The sequence below is a fragment of the Neltuma alba genome, unplaced genomic scaffold (genome assembly GCF_004799145.2).
Source record: "Neltuma alba isolate B1F8T4 unplaced genomic scaffold, ASM479914v2 tig00011652_pilon, whole genome shotgun sequence".
Lineage (NCBI taxonomy): Eukaryota > Viridiplantae > Streptophyta > Magnoliopsida > Fabales > Fabaceae > Neltuma > Neltuma alba.
This window is the reverse complement of record NW_021636300.1, coordinates 164,020-176,851: the sequence shown is the minus strand read 5'-3', so window position 1 is coordinate 176,851 and position 12,832 is coordinate 164,020. Positions and strand designations below refer to the sequence as shown.

At 35.4% G+C, this 12,832-nt stretch overlaps 1 protein-coding gene across 2 annotated transcripts; it reads left to right on the top strand.

The window, feature by feature from the left end:
* Positions 1-808: 808 nt before the first annotated feature.
* On the top strand, positions 809-8,117 carry LOC114716373 (la-related protein 6B). 2 transcript variants are annotated; one of them, XM_028901375.1, is made up of 10 exons: positions 810-1,475; positions 2,101-2,182; positions 2,468-2,562; positions 2,807-2,878; positions 3,044-3,123; positions 3,235-3,331; positions 4,011-4,058; positions 4,156-4,224; positions 6,583-6,729; positions 7,542-8,117. In XM_028901375.1, the coding sequence occupies exons 1-10, from the start codon at positions 975-977 to the stop codon at positions 7,788-7,790; spliced, it is 1,440 nt and encodes a 479-aa protein (XP_028757208.1). In that variant the 5' UTR covers positions 810-974; the 3' UTR covers positions 7,791-8,117. The 2 variants fall into 2 exon arrangements, with proteins under 2 accessions (XP_028757209.1, XP_028757208.1); XM_028901376.1 differs by lacking the exon at positions 4,011-4,058 and having other exon boundaries at positions 809-1,475.
* Positions 8,118-12,832: the final 4,715 nt, after the last annotated feature.

Here is a 12,832-nt window from a genome sequence, read left to right as displayed (position 1 = left end):
ATGAAAGAGTAAGTTACAAGAGCTAATACTGATGATGCATTTACATTCAGGGAGGATGACATAAGTTGTGGCATCACAATGGTGGATTTTTTATGATGGAAGTGAAGATTGAAGAGTTAGCGATGATGATCGACGAATGAAAGAGGTGGCGCAATAATAGATGATGAACCTCAATTCTGGATGCCGATTTTCTTTTGTAGGAGGGGAGGCTTGTGTTTAACTCAAGGCTTTGAAAAATGGTAATTTGACAATAGAATGCAAGTGATATGATGAAATGGCATTAGGAAGAAAGAAAATCTGACAAAAGGACAAAAGATGGCACATGAATGAGAGAGAAATGATAAGGAAAATGTGTTTATATATTAATAATAAAATAATTTGAATTTATAATTTTATTAATAAATATTTTTATACATTTTAATTTAATTTAATTATTTTAATTTGTATCGATTTGACTCGAAGCTAACCTCAGTCGCTTAACTCACCGTCTCAACCGGTTTATTCACCAGTCCAGTTTTAAATACTTTAGAGTTTTATCTCGATTCGCATAAAACTAATACTTTTTAAAGAAGCCAAACACCCTTTTAAAGCTAAAACAAATGTGGCATTGCCACCATTGTTTGAAGATGAGGAAGAATGTTTCAAGAGTAATTTCATTATTTCTCCCTTATGTTTATTTTATCTCATGGATATTGGTCCTTAGTCGCAGCAGAAAGTTGGTCGTTTACTTTTGTTTTTATCCAACCAAAATAAAAGTCGCTTACTGACTTGAAATAAAAAAACTTGTCACATATATTTAGGAGAAAGGATCCCACCGAAATTTTGAGAATTCTTCTCCATCGGACCTGGTGTTGAACCCCACTTGGCTGCACTGATATTTTCCCCGGCACTCCTCACAATAAGTCAGAAATCCGATCCCTAACCCGCTCAGAAGTCTCTTTGATCGTCTCATATAGTTCCAACATCTCCTTGTAATGGCTCAGGAGTCAGTCTCGGAAACCCCAGATGCATCGTCATCTTGCAGTGTTCCGTCCCAGCCAGATCCAACTTTTTCTAGAAGCGGTTCGTTTAGCCGACTCAACGCGCAGGCGCCTGAATTTGTGCCTACTCGACCCACTTCACGGACCGATCGACAACAACCTAGGCTAGTTGTTCCACCACCTCCTCCCCCCCCGCCGCCAGGTATGGTACATGTTTATCCGCCGCCTCCAACTTCGCCCTTCCATATGCCGATTCGACCTCATTTGCCAGTGGGCAGTCACGTCGTTCCTGTTCAGAGTCACCACCACCTTTCCCATCAGCATCCGGTTCATTATCATCCTCACCAGCATCAGTACTATGTTAGCACTGGTGGAGGGGGATTGGGGGAGCAAGACTCTGGCTTGCAGTCAGGTCAGAAGTCCCAAGTTGAGCCAGATCATACTTCTTTCAAGAATAAACTATCTGAGGAAGCTAGTCAGAAGATTTTGAATCAGGTGACTTCTGTGTTCATCTTTCAACTTTTCGCATCTACTGGACACGTATCCTTGAATCAGTCTACACTGGGATTGCTCCTGATCCTATGCTTTGTACACATATGTGTTATAGGCGTTAGATTTTTTGTCGCAGATGCTCCATTGCTTAGAGTAGAACTATCTTATGCGCCACGCAGAGGCAAAAGCTAAGTTCATAACCATAAAGATGCTAATACCTGAAATATTATTCAACGGTCTCGGTGGTGCTCAGTGGAAGTTTTATGCTCTTGGCCTTTCGGGGGTGCCTCCCCTCCTCCCCCGAGGGCGACGCAGTTTTGCTGTATGAATTGGAAATATGGAAGAGGGAAACAACATTCTTTAGTTGCCATTAAAATACTCTCTGTGGGAACTTCACTTTTCTGGATGTCTATACATAATCATGAGATGGATTCGAGGAGGAATTTTAGGACATTTGTGCTTCTGCATATTTATTATTTCGGGAAAGGAAATTGAAATGATTAATAAGTATGCATAATTTATATTTTTGTGAAAATATATTTATCTATCACATGCTTTTTTTGAATTTAAGCAATCATAGCTCCACTCCATTTTTGTTTAGATGTTGATATACTATTGTCATTTGTAGGTAGAGTATTATTTCAGTGATTTGAACTTAGCTACAACTGATCATTTGATGAGGTTCATCAACAAAGATCCTGAAGGTTATGGTAAGATGTGTACATATATATATATATATATATATATTTTAATTTTATCGTTTTTCTCCTCATGTAATTGAATAACCTAGGGGCTTTGTATTTCATGCTACCTCCTGCACAACCTTCCTTCTTTCCACTCTTCAGGGGAGGGAATGGTATGATGAAATTTTGATCTGAACTCTGAAGTTCATCGGGTTCTACAATATGATATCTTGATTCTTGTTTTGACTTGGATTTTGTTTTCTGAGCTTTGCTATTTTGTATTCTCTCTGATGCTTTGCCAAAATTATGTAGTGCCGATATCCGTTGTTGCATCCTTTAAGAAAATTAAGGCTCTTATAAGTAGTCACTCCCAGCTTGCAACTATTTTGAGGAACTCATCAAAACTTGTAAGTTTCTTCACTTTCTTTATGAATTTCATAAGTCTATGATTGTTAGTGGGATAGTGGGGGTAAAGTAGTATTTTCATTCATTATTTCTAGAGAACGATACGAATGCCAACACACACAGACGAATGGGAAAATTATCTTTTCATTCATTATTTCCGGAGAATGATATGACTGCCAACACATACAGATGAAGGAATATTCCCACAATATTGTTTATAATGCAGATTGTATCTGAATTATCTAGGTAGTTAGTGAAGATGGAAAGAAAGTCAGACGCCTCCATCCCTTGACTGAGTCTGATATAGAAGAGTTACAGGTGTTTTTCTGCTCTACTCTGATTTCCTTTAACCTGTTTATCATGTGTTTTTCTTCCTAATGTTTCGTCTGTGACGTATTATTGTTGTCAACAGTGGTAGCTTTTGGTTCTACTTTTTCTCCTTTGTTCTTTATCTAGTAACTTCCTTCGTTTTTTTTTTGGTAGTCCCGCATTGTTGTTGCTGAGAACTTACCTGAGGATCATTGCCACCAGAATCTTGTCAAGGTTTTCTCTGCTGTGGGGAGGTACTGTTGTAGCTTCTATTTGAGTTTACTTTGAAGTGGACCCCCATTTTTAATTGGACATTTGAAAGGATTCAAAATCTTGAATTCTCGTTATCATGTGTTAATTGGCAGTGTTAATACTATTCGGACTTGCCCACCTCAATCTTCGAATGGTGGAGCTTCTGCATCTAGGCTGGCAAAAGTTGATAGCATGCCTCTATCTAACAAGGTACCCATAATATGAAAGCACGTATTACTAGTTCACATGCGAGGCATACATAGTTACTAATTGTTTGTTTGTTTTTATTGCTTTTTGATGTGTAGGCTTTAAAACACGGGCTTAAGATCTGCGTGTAGTCTGAACGATTTAAATAGAACTCTGTGGATGTGAATAACTTAATAGAATCTGTGATTATCAATGGTTTTCTTGATTATTTGGTCAGAGTTCTACATAATGATCTCATGCTATTTCATAGATCACACCTTTTTGTTTGTGCCAATGAGCGGTAATGCAAGGGGCTGCACACTAAGATATGGATAAACTTGCTTATCATTCAGAATTCACCCATGGAGATGTTACTTGATGTTTTCTGTCTTGGTCCTATGATTCGCATCTATCAGAAGTTAGGGCTGTTTAGCTGTTTTGGCCTTGTCCATTTAAATATGTCTCCTTTTTCCTAGTTTTGATATTAGTTTTCCCTCCTCTTCCAGGATATATTGTTCTGTCTATCAGTATTTCTATGCAATACATGCCTATCTGACACTTGGAATTACTAGAAATTTATATGTCTGAATCGCCCCTATACTTATCAGACATTCAAATAATGAGATTCTATCCCCCTTTCCCTTTTAGATTATTTCTGAAGAGAGGATAATTGAATGAATCTAATGTAGCTATTCTGTGCCAGTTGCATGCATTTGTTGAATATGAATCTGTTGAGCTAGCTGAGAGAGCAGTAAGTACTCATGCTTATTGATTGTTTATCGTTTCAGCATATTTTACTTAGATGTCAAATATAACCAAATAGTGATAAGATTGATGATGATTGGCAGGTCGCTCAGCTGAATGATGAGAGGAATTGGCGGAGTGGCCTCCGCGTTCGTCTAATGCTTAGATGCATGGTATGGGTTACACTTTTTTGCTCCATTTTTTTTTTTTCTTTATACTATGTAGATTTATTTTTATCACTGATCAAATTTGACTTTTAGCAGAAGATGAAACTGGTGGCAGTTCACTAGTTGCAATATTCATACGTTTTGACATTAGAAAGTCATAGTAGTTTAGTGTTATTATTTTGTGGCCTTCTCTCTAAATACAGATGCTATAATTTTGAAGCTGAGGAAATGAGAGTAAACTATTCCCCCTAGTGTTCTAGCATTATAATGTGAGAAAATGTGATCACCCCTTGAGGGGGAAGGGGCAAAGCGTTTAGTACCAAGCACAATAGGAATACGTGATCTAAATGGACGAATGTCCTATTGGGTTCAGTTACTCACTACTCTAGATAGATGCTGTATGGAGTCACTTTCATTGAGTTTAGCAGTAAAGTGGCTAGAGGCTTTTTTGGGGGGGTCACGACTCTCTGTTCTCTAGCCTTTATACATCCTACTCAATATGATGGTCATGCACTTGTGCCATCCCCAACTCCTTGGAGCTCCATGATGAGCATGGACAATTGGAGCCGTCTTGTCTCTAGGCGAGTGATACACCCATAAGCTAGTGAGGCATGCCTATTGGATTGGATGTTTGCATTGAAGCTTGGAGTTTCACCGATCACTAATGCTATTTTCTTTCTCTATCCTTCATCTTTCCCATATAGGGTGGTTTATTACTACCTGGGATATCCATAATGCAGTGGTGTCGCATCACATTGGTTGTCCTCATATAGGTCTTTGGTGTTGGGCATGTACCTCCTGAGGATCATAATGATCCATTTGATTAGGGTGAGGAAGTGGACATGGTGGGATAGGGGCTTGGTCTCTACAGCTCACGAATTTTCTCTTTATGGTTTTTGTTAGTTGTGTGATTAGTCATGTAACTGCTACGTTGTGTTTTTTAAATTTATAATCTTCACCAATCTTTCTCCTGAATTACCTTCTAAGTAACTTTTGAACAATGGAAAATAATGATTCATTTATGAAATCCTCTGCAAATCTATCCAATGGAACCTAAGTGGACTGGTGATTTGTTTAGGTAGATTTTATATTTAGTGGAATGTGAGGTCCAAAATGGTTGTAATACAGAATGCTTTTTAAATATTGCGATTTATATATATTTGTAAATTTAATTGGCCTTATTTTACATTTAGTTGTTCTTTCATTATGGTGAATAATTAACGTTTGTTAGGGTTTCATTATCCTTTGAGTAATTATCTTTTATTTTTTAATTGATTTTTCTAATTATAACGTCTTTCAACTGGGGTTATAGTTCATTACCATCAAGGATTATTTTGGGATATTTCTAACGTGGCTTTCTGAATGGCTATGAGCCGTTTTTTTTTTTTTAAATAGAAATTGAATTTATTTATGTCATTATGAGTTATCTCTTGGGCTCTGTGTAAAATCGTTAGTGATTTGGGTTAGTGAAATGTTTGATTGATTATTACTGAAGTTAATTTGCCTTGTTGGTCATCTCCCTATTTTCTTTATATTTCTCCGTACATCTCTACCCTCTTTTTTCTATATCTCCCTCTCTCCCTTCTCCTTCCCTTTCTCTTTTGCCATTTTCTTTTCTCTACTGCAGGTCATTTTATTTCATCGAGAAAGAACGTATAGAGTTCTGTATAAGTGTATATACAATGTCCTAGCCGCCTATGATTCTCCTTAAAATAAGGATATTTATTTACTGAAAAATAAAATAACATAATTAGAGAAATAACCCTAATAAATAATGGCACTAATTAATGAAGAAACTAATAAAATAAACGGCTGTTAAAACTAATTCAATCATTAGGATATTTATTCACTAAGCATAAAATAACATAATATGTATCTGGTAGGATCTTATAATTTTCTGTTTGATCTTCTGATACTTTTGTTTATCATATACGGTAAATCATTCGGTGCATAGAATGGAAAGAAAAATAGAATGAAAAAAGTGATTTTGTGGGTGAAAATGAATAGTTAATAAAAGGGTATTTTGGAAAGTGTCTGAGATTCCAAGAAATATTGTCACTTTGTCAGTGACCAAATATTTATAAACTGATTGCAGTGATGTGATTCTTGTAATGAAATGACAGTCTTTGTACCTAATGTCCCTCATGAGATAGTGTTTGATTTTCAAATTTCAACTGAATATTTTCAGCAGAGTCAGATCTTTCTATTGCATTGGAGGAGTCTTAATAATGTTTCTATAGGGATTCCTCGGGCCACTGCATGCTTTTGTTTTCTTTTAATGCTGACAAAAGAAGATAGACTTGTAATGTAACTTGTATGATTATGCTATTTATATGCTCTTCTTTTTTCTTTTTTTAAATCAAGTCAAAACCTGCACAAGTTCGTGGAAAGAAGGGGCTTGAAGTTGAAGTGGAGTGTGAGCACGATTATACTTCTGTGCCTGAGCAACAGGTGAATGAGAAACTAGCAGAAGACTCTTACTTAGTGGATTCTAAGCTGCATGAACCTGCAGTAAGTTCTCGCATATATTGATATCTTATTTTGTGCAATATATAAAAAAAGGAGGTTTAAAGGAGTTGTTAAAAGACTGGGGATAGTAACAAGAATTGTATATTCATCATAAAATAACTGACTAATGATAATCCTGAATGCCATCAGTATCAGGATGAAAAAAAGGAGTATTCTTTAGCAGTGTTGTCCTTTTTGTTAATTAGTTCCCCGTTTTCATGTTAGGAAGATCATTGTTGATTTCAATTGATTATAGTGGCGTCAGAATTGATTCCCCGTTTAAAACTTAAGTGAAGAGTTGTTGCTACTACCTTCCAAAACTTATTTTTGTATTTCACACCATCGCATTACAAAAAGTCCTTATTCTGAAATGATGTTTATTTTATGAATGCTCCTTTTGGGTAATTTGACAAAGCGCTGATTTTTATTTTTAATTTTTAGTAACAGTAATACTAGACTGGTAACCTCTGAAGCACTGGTAATTTTCTCGATAGTGTTCAGCAACTGAAAGGTGATCCCTACATTCTTGCAGGTTAAATTGTGAGATACGAGACTTGGCTTTGTGATTAGTAAAGTTAATCCTGAAACATCTTTTTTTTTTTTTTTTGTGAAAGAGAAAGCTAGCTATCCCAAATTCATCGTAAGATGTTTCCATGAGTCAATCGAACATTACTAAAACTTCATTTTAACGAGATTATTTAAAGCAGCGTAATAAAAAAATTGTGATTTGTTCAGCGCTTTTGTTTGAGGTATCTAGTTTTGTAGGGCATGACCGTTATTTTTTGCTTGTATCTGACATGCCTTTTATTTGGCAGGGGGAAGAGCATAATTTTGAGAAAGAGAGTGGCCAGAGGAAGGGTCGTAGCCGGGGACGGGGCAAGGGACGAAGCCGATCTCATTGTCACCAGTTTAGTCGCACCAATCCCATAGGAACTCCCCCTTCAAATAATTCGAGTCCTGTCGAACAGGTTGTGGCCAAGCAGCCTCCGGGTCCTCGTATGCCAGATGGCACAAAAGGATTTTCAATGGGTCGAGGCAAGCCAGTAGCTGTTGATATAGTGTAATGCTGGGGAATTAGATTCAGGCTTGTAGTGTGTTTATGTTGTTTTGAATTAGAGGGTCAATCTTGCAGTGGGGAATAGTTGGCGTTGCCATCTCTGGATCAAAGCAGTTATTTTACTCATATCTATACATACACACATACATATATATACGTTATATAAAAATTGTGTAATTAAAAAAAAGGATTAAAGGGAAGGGGGCTTAAACGATGGAGGTCCGGGGGTATGTTTTTTGTTCGAGAATGGTGAATTGTCGTTGTTATCCCTGTCCTGGCCTTTTCGGCAATTTAATGTTAGAGAAGAGACCGAATTCCTGTTGTTTGGGAACAACAATCGATGCATGGCTCTATAGTGACATGAGTAATTGAGTAGTTTTAAGTAGGGTTAGAATATTTTTTAAGTTAAGTAAGTAGTTATGAAAAATATGTATTGAATTTTTTGTAATGGAAATTTCTTTTATTGATGAGAATTTTTATTTAATGTGTATTATTAAAAGAGATAATTGAAAAAAATTATTAATATAGAAGACAACTCAATTGTGGAATCTGTATTCCCTATTCGATGTGCAGGGAATGAGATGCCCATTCTTTCTTTTTTCATTATTTTAATTTTATTTGTTTGTTTTGAATTGTATCTCATAATTTAGAATATTTTTTTGGAGTATCTAGTGTTATAAATTAATTAATTTTTGGTACTCCCAGAGTCTTTTTAATTTAGATTAGGATATTAGGTGCTAATAAAAAATATTAATGTTATTGAAAAAATATTTCTGAATGCATTAAAAAATAATGAATTTAGAATATCGGGTATTATTGAAAAATATTTTAGAGTTCTCTTTGCATTAAAAATCAATTAATTTAGGACTTGGGAACTGCTGAAAAATACTTTTAAATGTTAAATACAGCTTAAATAAAAAAATAAAAATCAATATTAAAAGTAAAAAAAAAAGGGAAAGAAAGAGAAGGAGGATGGGTACTCATGCTCTCAAACGGCTGTTGGGGATGAGTATGGCTTGCCCAGTGAAGGCAGGCGGACCCTTAACTTTGTGGGGAGTATAATTTAGGTTAATTATAAGGACGCGTGGCAAGTTTTACGTCGTTATCCTCGCATTTATGTCGAGTACAGTGCAAGTTATACTATGAGCCTAGTTTGGAGTTTAGGAGTTTTGAGACCATCTTTTAGGAGTTTGGCAATGGGGCACATTTGATTTAGTGGGCTGTTGTGTCTCATCGTGATATAACGTTACTTATTGCATGAAATTTCCTTGCCTTCTTCAAGAGTCTCGACAAGTTTTTGTCATCGATGTCATTCTACTGTTAGCAGCTTGTGTTTTCCTCTTTGTTTGTTATCTTTTTAGGCACATGCATTTTTTTATTAAGGACAATCCAATTTAAAGGGTTGTTGGATATTAAATGTAGGTATCTTTTTTTGTTTCAGTGAAAATTCAAATTTTAATTCATTATGTAATGCTGTGAGAAACTTAGTCTTTTCATTATTCAACCCTATTGTTGCTTGTTACTTTCTAGTTTCTATTATAGTGTTTTATTGTGTTGTTGTTTCAAGCTGTTTTCATCTAGGCAGTTTGAGTTGTTCATATAATCTTTTTTTTTTCTTTTTTCCTGAACATAATGTAATCTTTTTATAAATTTTGATATTTTCATTTGAAAAAAATGCTTCCATTAAGTTGCTGTTTCCACTCTCAGTGATTTGGCCATTCCAATAAGTTGCTTTTTGGGTGAGAAAAAATAAAAAGAAAGATTTTGGTTATTCTACTTGTGTGATGGTGTTCTGGTTCTTTTATCACCGCTTCCTTTCTGGTTGTCTCAGTGCTTGTCATTGTGGCACCCTCAAACGCTAAACTGCAGGTGTAGACGTCATGAGTCATCGGGTTAGCGCAGCGCTTTGTGGTGGCGTTTTTCGCCAGGTCTTCAACATGGTCAGTCTATCAACGCTCCTGTTCGGGTTACTGGAGTGCTGATTTGCGTGATGGACTTTGGGTTGCTTATATGAGCCGGCAGCTTATAATGGGCTTTTGCTTGTCTTGCGTGGACTGTTTAAGGATTTGTGTTTGTCTTTTTTTCTCCCCCACTATGTTTGGTTGCAATCTACCTCATTTTGAGTTTAGTATGTTGGGCCTCTCAATGATCCATTAGGAGTTGGAGGGCCTTTTTATCCTGATGTGCTCATTTTTTTTTTTGACCAGCCTGATGTGCTCATTTTATATATGAATAAATTGTCCTTTTATATAAAACAGAGAATTCAATGTGAACAACGTAATTAATTTAAAATATAAACATAAAATTACTTCGAACCTTCACTAGGAAAAAAGGAAAAGATTTTGCGAAATAGGGAGAAAAAGGCAGCCGAACTGACTTTATCTATGTTTTTGAAGTAAAGAGATATATGTAAAGTGGCAAAAAAACATATATATATATATATATATATATATATCCATTACAATAATCGCTTTCAGTTTGAATTCCAAAAAAATGAGATGAAAAGTGAAAATATGCCATCTTTCAGTTATTTTTTTTTTCTTTCTAAACGATAGAAAACTAAAGTAAGCAGAGTTTCGAAACTTATCGGATTTATTTTTGACATTTTTTTCGCCTGCATTTTTTGACCTTCTAGCTTGTCAAGATTAGAGATTTAGAACTTTTACAATTCAGAATTTACTTCCCATTATTCTTACATGATTAGTGATCAGGATCAAGAAATCATTTTTATAATCACACTGGTCATAATCGTGAAAGTACTTGTTATTAATTGGGTCATTATTTTGAATATATGCGATCCAAATTTAATTTAATTAATGTTTTATATTTTAAATAAAATTTTAGTTTATTAGATATATAATTTCAAATCAAGATAATATTATAACTGTTGATTTTAAAAAACATATTTTCTAATTATTTGACTGACATAACTCATGATGAGTTGATGATGCTATGCCGCCCTCATCTGGATGTTTTCATCATGAACAGCCAACCTCTCCTGAGTTTTAACTCGGCCTCCGGCTGGACCAAGGTTTTAAAACACGGAGGGATGGCCGAGATTGATATTTACCTTTCATGTTATAAGCACTTATAAATAGCGGTCGAAATAAGTCAGACGGCTTTCAGGAACCTGTGACATGATCTATTTAAATATTACCTCCGGTTATTAATATAATATCCTGTTTGACTTTTATTTTAATTCTAAATATAAGATCCCAATCTACTTTGTCTCTCATATTTATATATTTTTTTTCAAAGTACCCTTCTAACAATGATAATTCTAATCAATATACTTGATTAACAAAGATATTTTAGGAAAGATAATACTTATTTAGGATAAATAACTATTTCAACTTACTTTCTTAATCTCCTCAAATTAATCAACTGACTCTTATAATTAAGACCGGAAATAGTATAAAGGTTTGTATCAACTGGGCCCGTTTGGATGAGCGATTGGAAAAGCTGCTTATTGGAAAAGCAGCTTATGGATAAGTGAAATGGGATATAAGCTAAATTGAATAAGCTGAATTGTGTTTGGATTGGAGTTCAGAAAAGCCCGTTTGCAAAAGTGAAATGGATAAAAGCTGTTTGGATTATGGTTGAGTAAAAGTAAGTTTGGTTGTAAAATGACTAAAATAGGTATGAGTTTTAATAAATAGTAAAAACATAGGAAAAAATAATTTCACATAATACAATGGAATTAAAATAATTTAATATGAATAAGTGAATTAAATTTTTAAAATTTAGAGTAATCTAAAAAATTATTTTAAATATAAGTGAAAGAAGGAAAAAATTGAATAGAGATAATATAATGATGAAGTAAAATTTATTTAGTGAATTAGAATTACGAACTGTAGAGAAATCATAAAAATATTTAAGAAACAAAGTGCAACATGATAAAAAAAAACATAATACAATAAATTTAAATTAATTTAATACGAAGAAGTCAACTAAACATAATTTAAATGGATAACAAAGTTTTGAACTCCAAGCTACATTATGTAAGAAATAAGTTCTACCCAGATAAAAAAAATTGTTCTTGCATATTCTTCTCATCTAAAATTAATAAGAAATCCCAAGACATTAGATCTGTGCATATAATCATTGCATATAATCCTTATATTCTCCTTATAAACGTATAAGAGTAATCATAATTTTTCCCTAAAATATCCTTCACCCTTAATAATCTAATTGATAAGAATATGATAGGTAACAATTGAAGGCAAAAAAAAAAAAAGAATACTTAGGTCAAATTACTTAAATTGGTTAAAAATGTTTTATTGATGTGTAAATTAGAAGAAAACTTATCATAAACTAATAAGAACCGGATCATTTGACAACATTAATTGATATGGAATGTATTTTGGCTCATTCTTCCTGTCGCCTACAACACTCATTTGCAGGTAGCAATTACATCTGTGCCAGATTTAGCCCAAAACTCAGATCTAAAAATCAACAAATGTCAAGCATTCATCACAAAAAATTATTCATCACCGAAACACACCACAAAACCAGGCCAAGAAGAAAAAATAACACAGCACGGTGGTTCGATCAGTCAATCTATTAGCTCACACCAGATCAACAAACACACACCCTCACATGCTTTGATTAATACCGTATCCTACATTCACCGAAAAGCAATACAACACGAATCGGTCAACCTGGCTCAGAGCAGATCAATCGAAGTTTGGCAGAGGTAGATCAGGCTCAGATCTTCGACGCACACCTGAGATGGACCAGCTGACGGCGGCGACGGAGTTCACGGCAAGTGTCGGTGGTTCTGGGGACGGAGGATGAGGGAGGCAGCTCGCGTGAAGGACCAGCCTTTCGGTCACTCGAAGCCACACCCAACACGAGGACCTCACGGCGGAGACGCGACGCAGCTCACGGCAACTCTCGGTGGTTCTGGGGATGGACGATGAGGGGAGGCAGCTCGCGTGAAGGACCAGGCTTTTGGTCACTCGAAGCCACACCCAACACGAGGACCTCACGGCGGAGACGCGGCGCAGCTCACGGCAACTCTCGGTGGTCGGACGACAAGGCGACGGA

Excerpts from the sequence above, each read along its gene's own strand:
- LOC114716373 (XM_028901375.1), top strand. The coding sequence starts at position 975 with ATGGCTCAGGAGTCAGTCTCGGAAACCCCAGATGCATCGTCATCTTGC. Across the intron at positions 1,476-2,100 it reads GTCAGAAGATTTTGAATCAG|GTAGAGTATTATTTCAGTGA; the intron begins GTGACTTCTGTG and ends TGTCATTTGTAG. Across the intron at positions 2,563-2,806 it reads TGAGGAACTCATCAAAACTT|GTAGTTAGTGAAGATGGAAA; the intron begins GTAAGTTTCTTC and ends TGAATTATCTAG.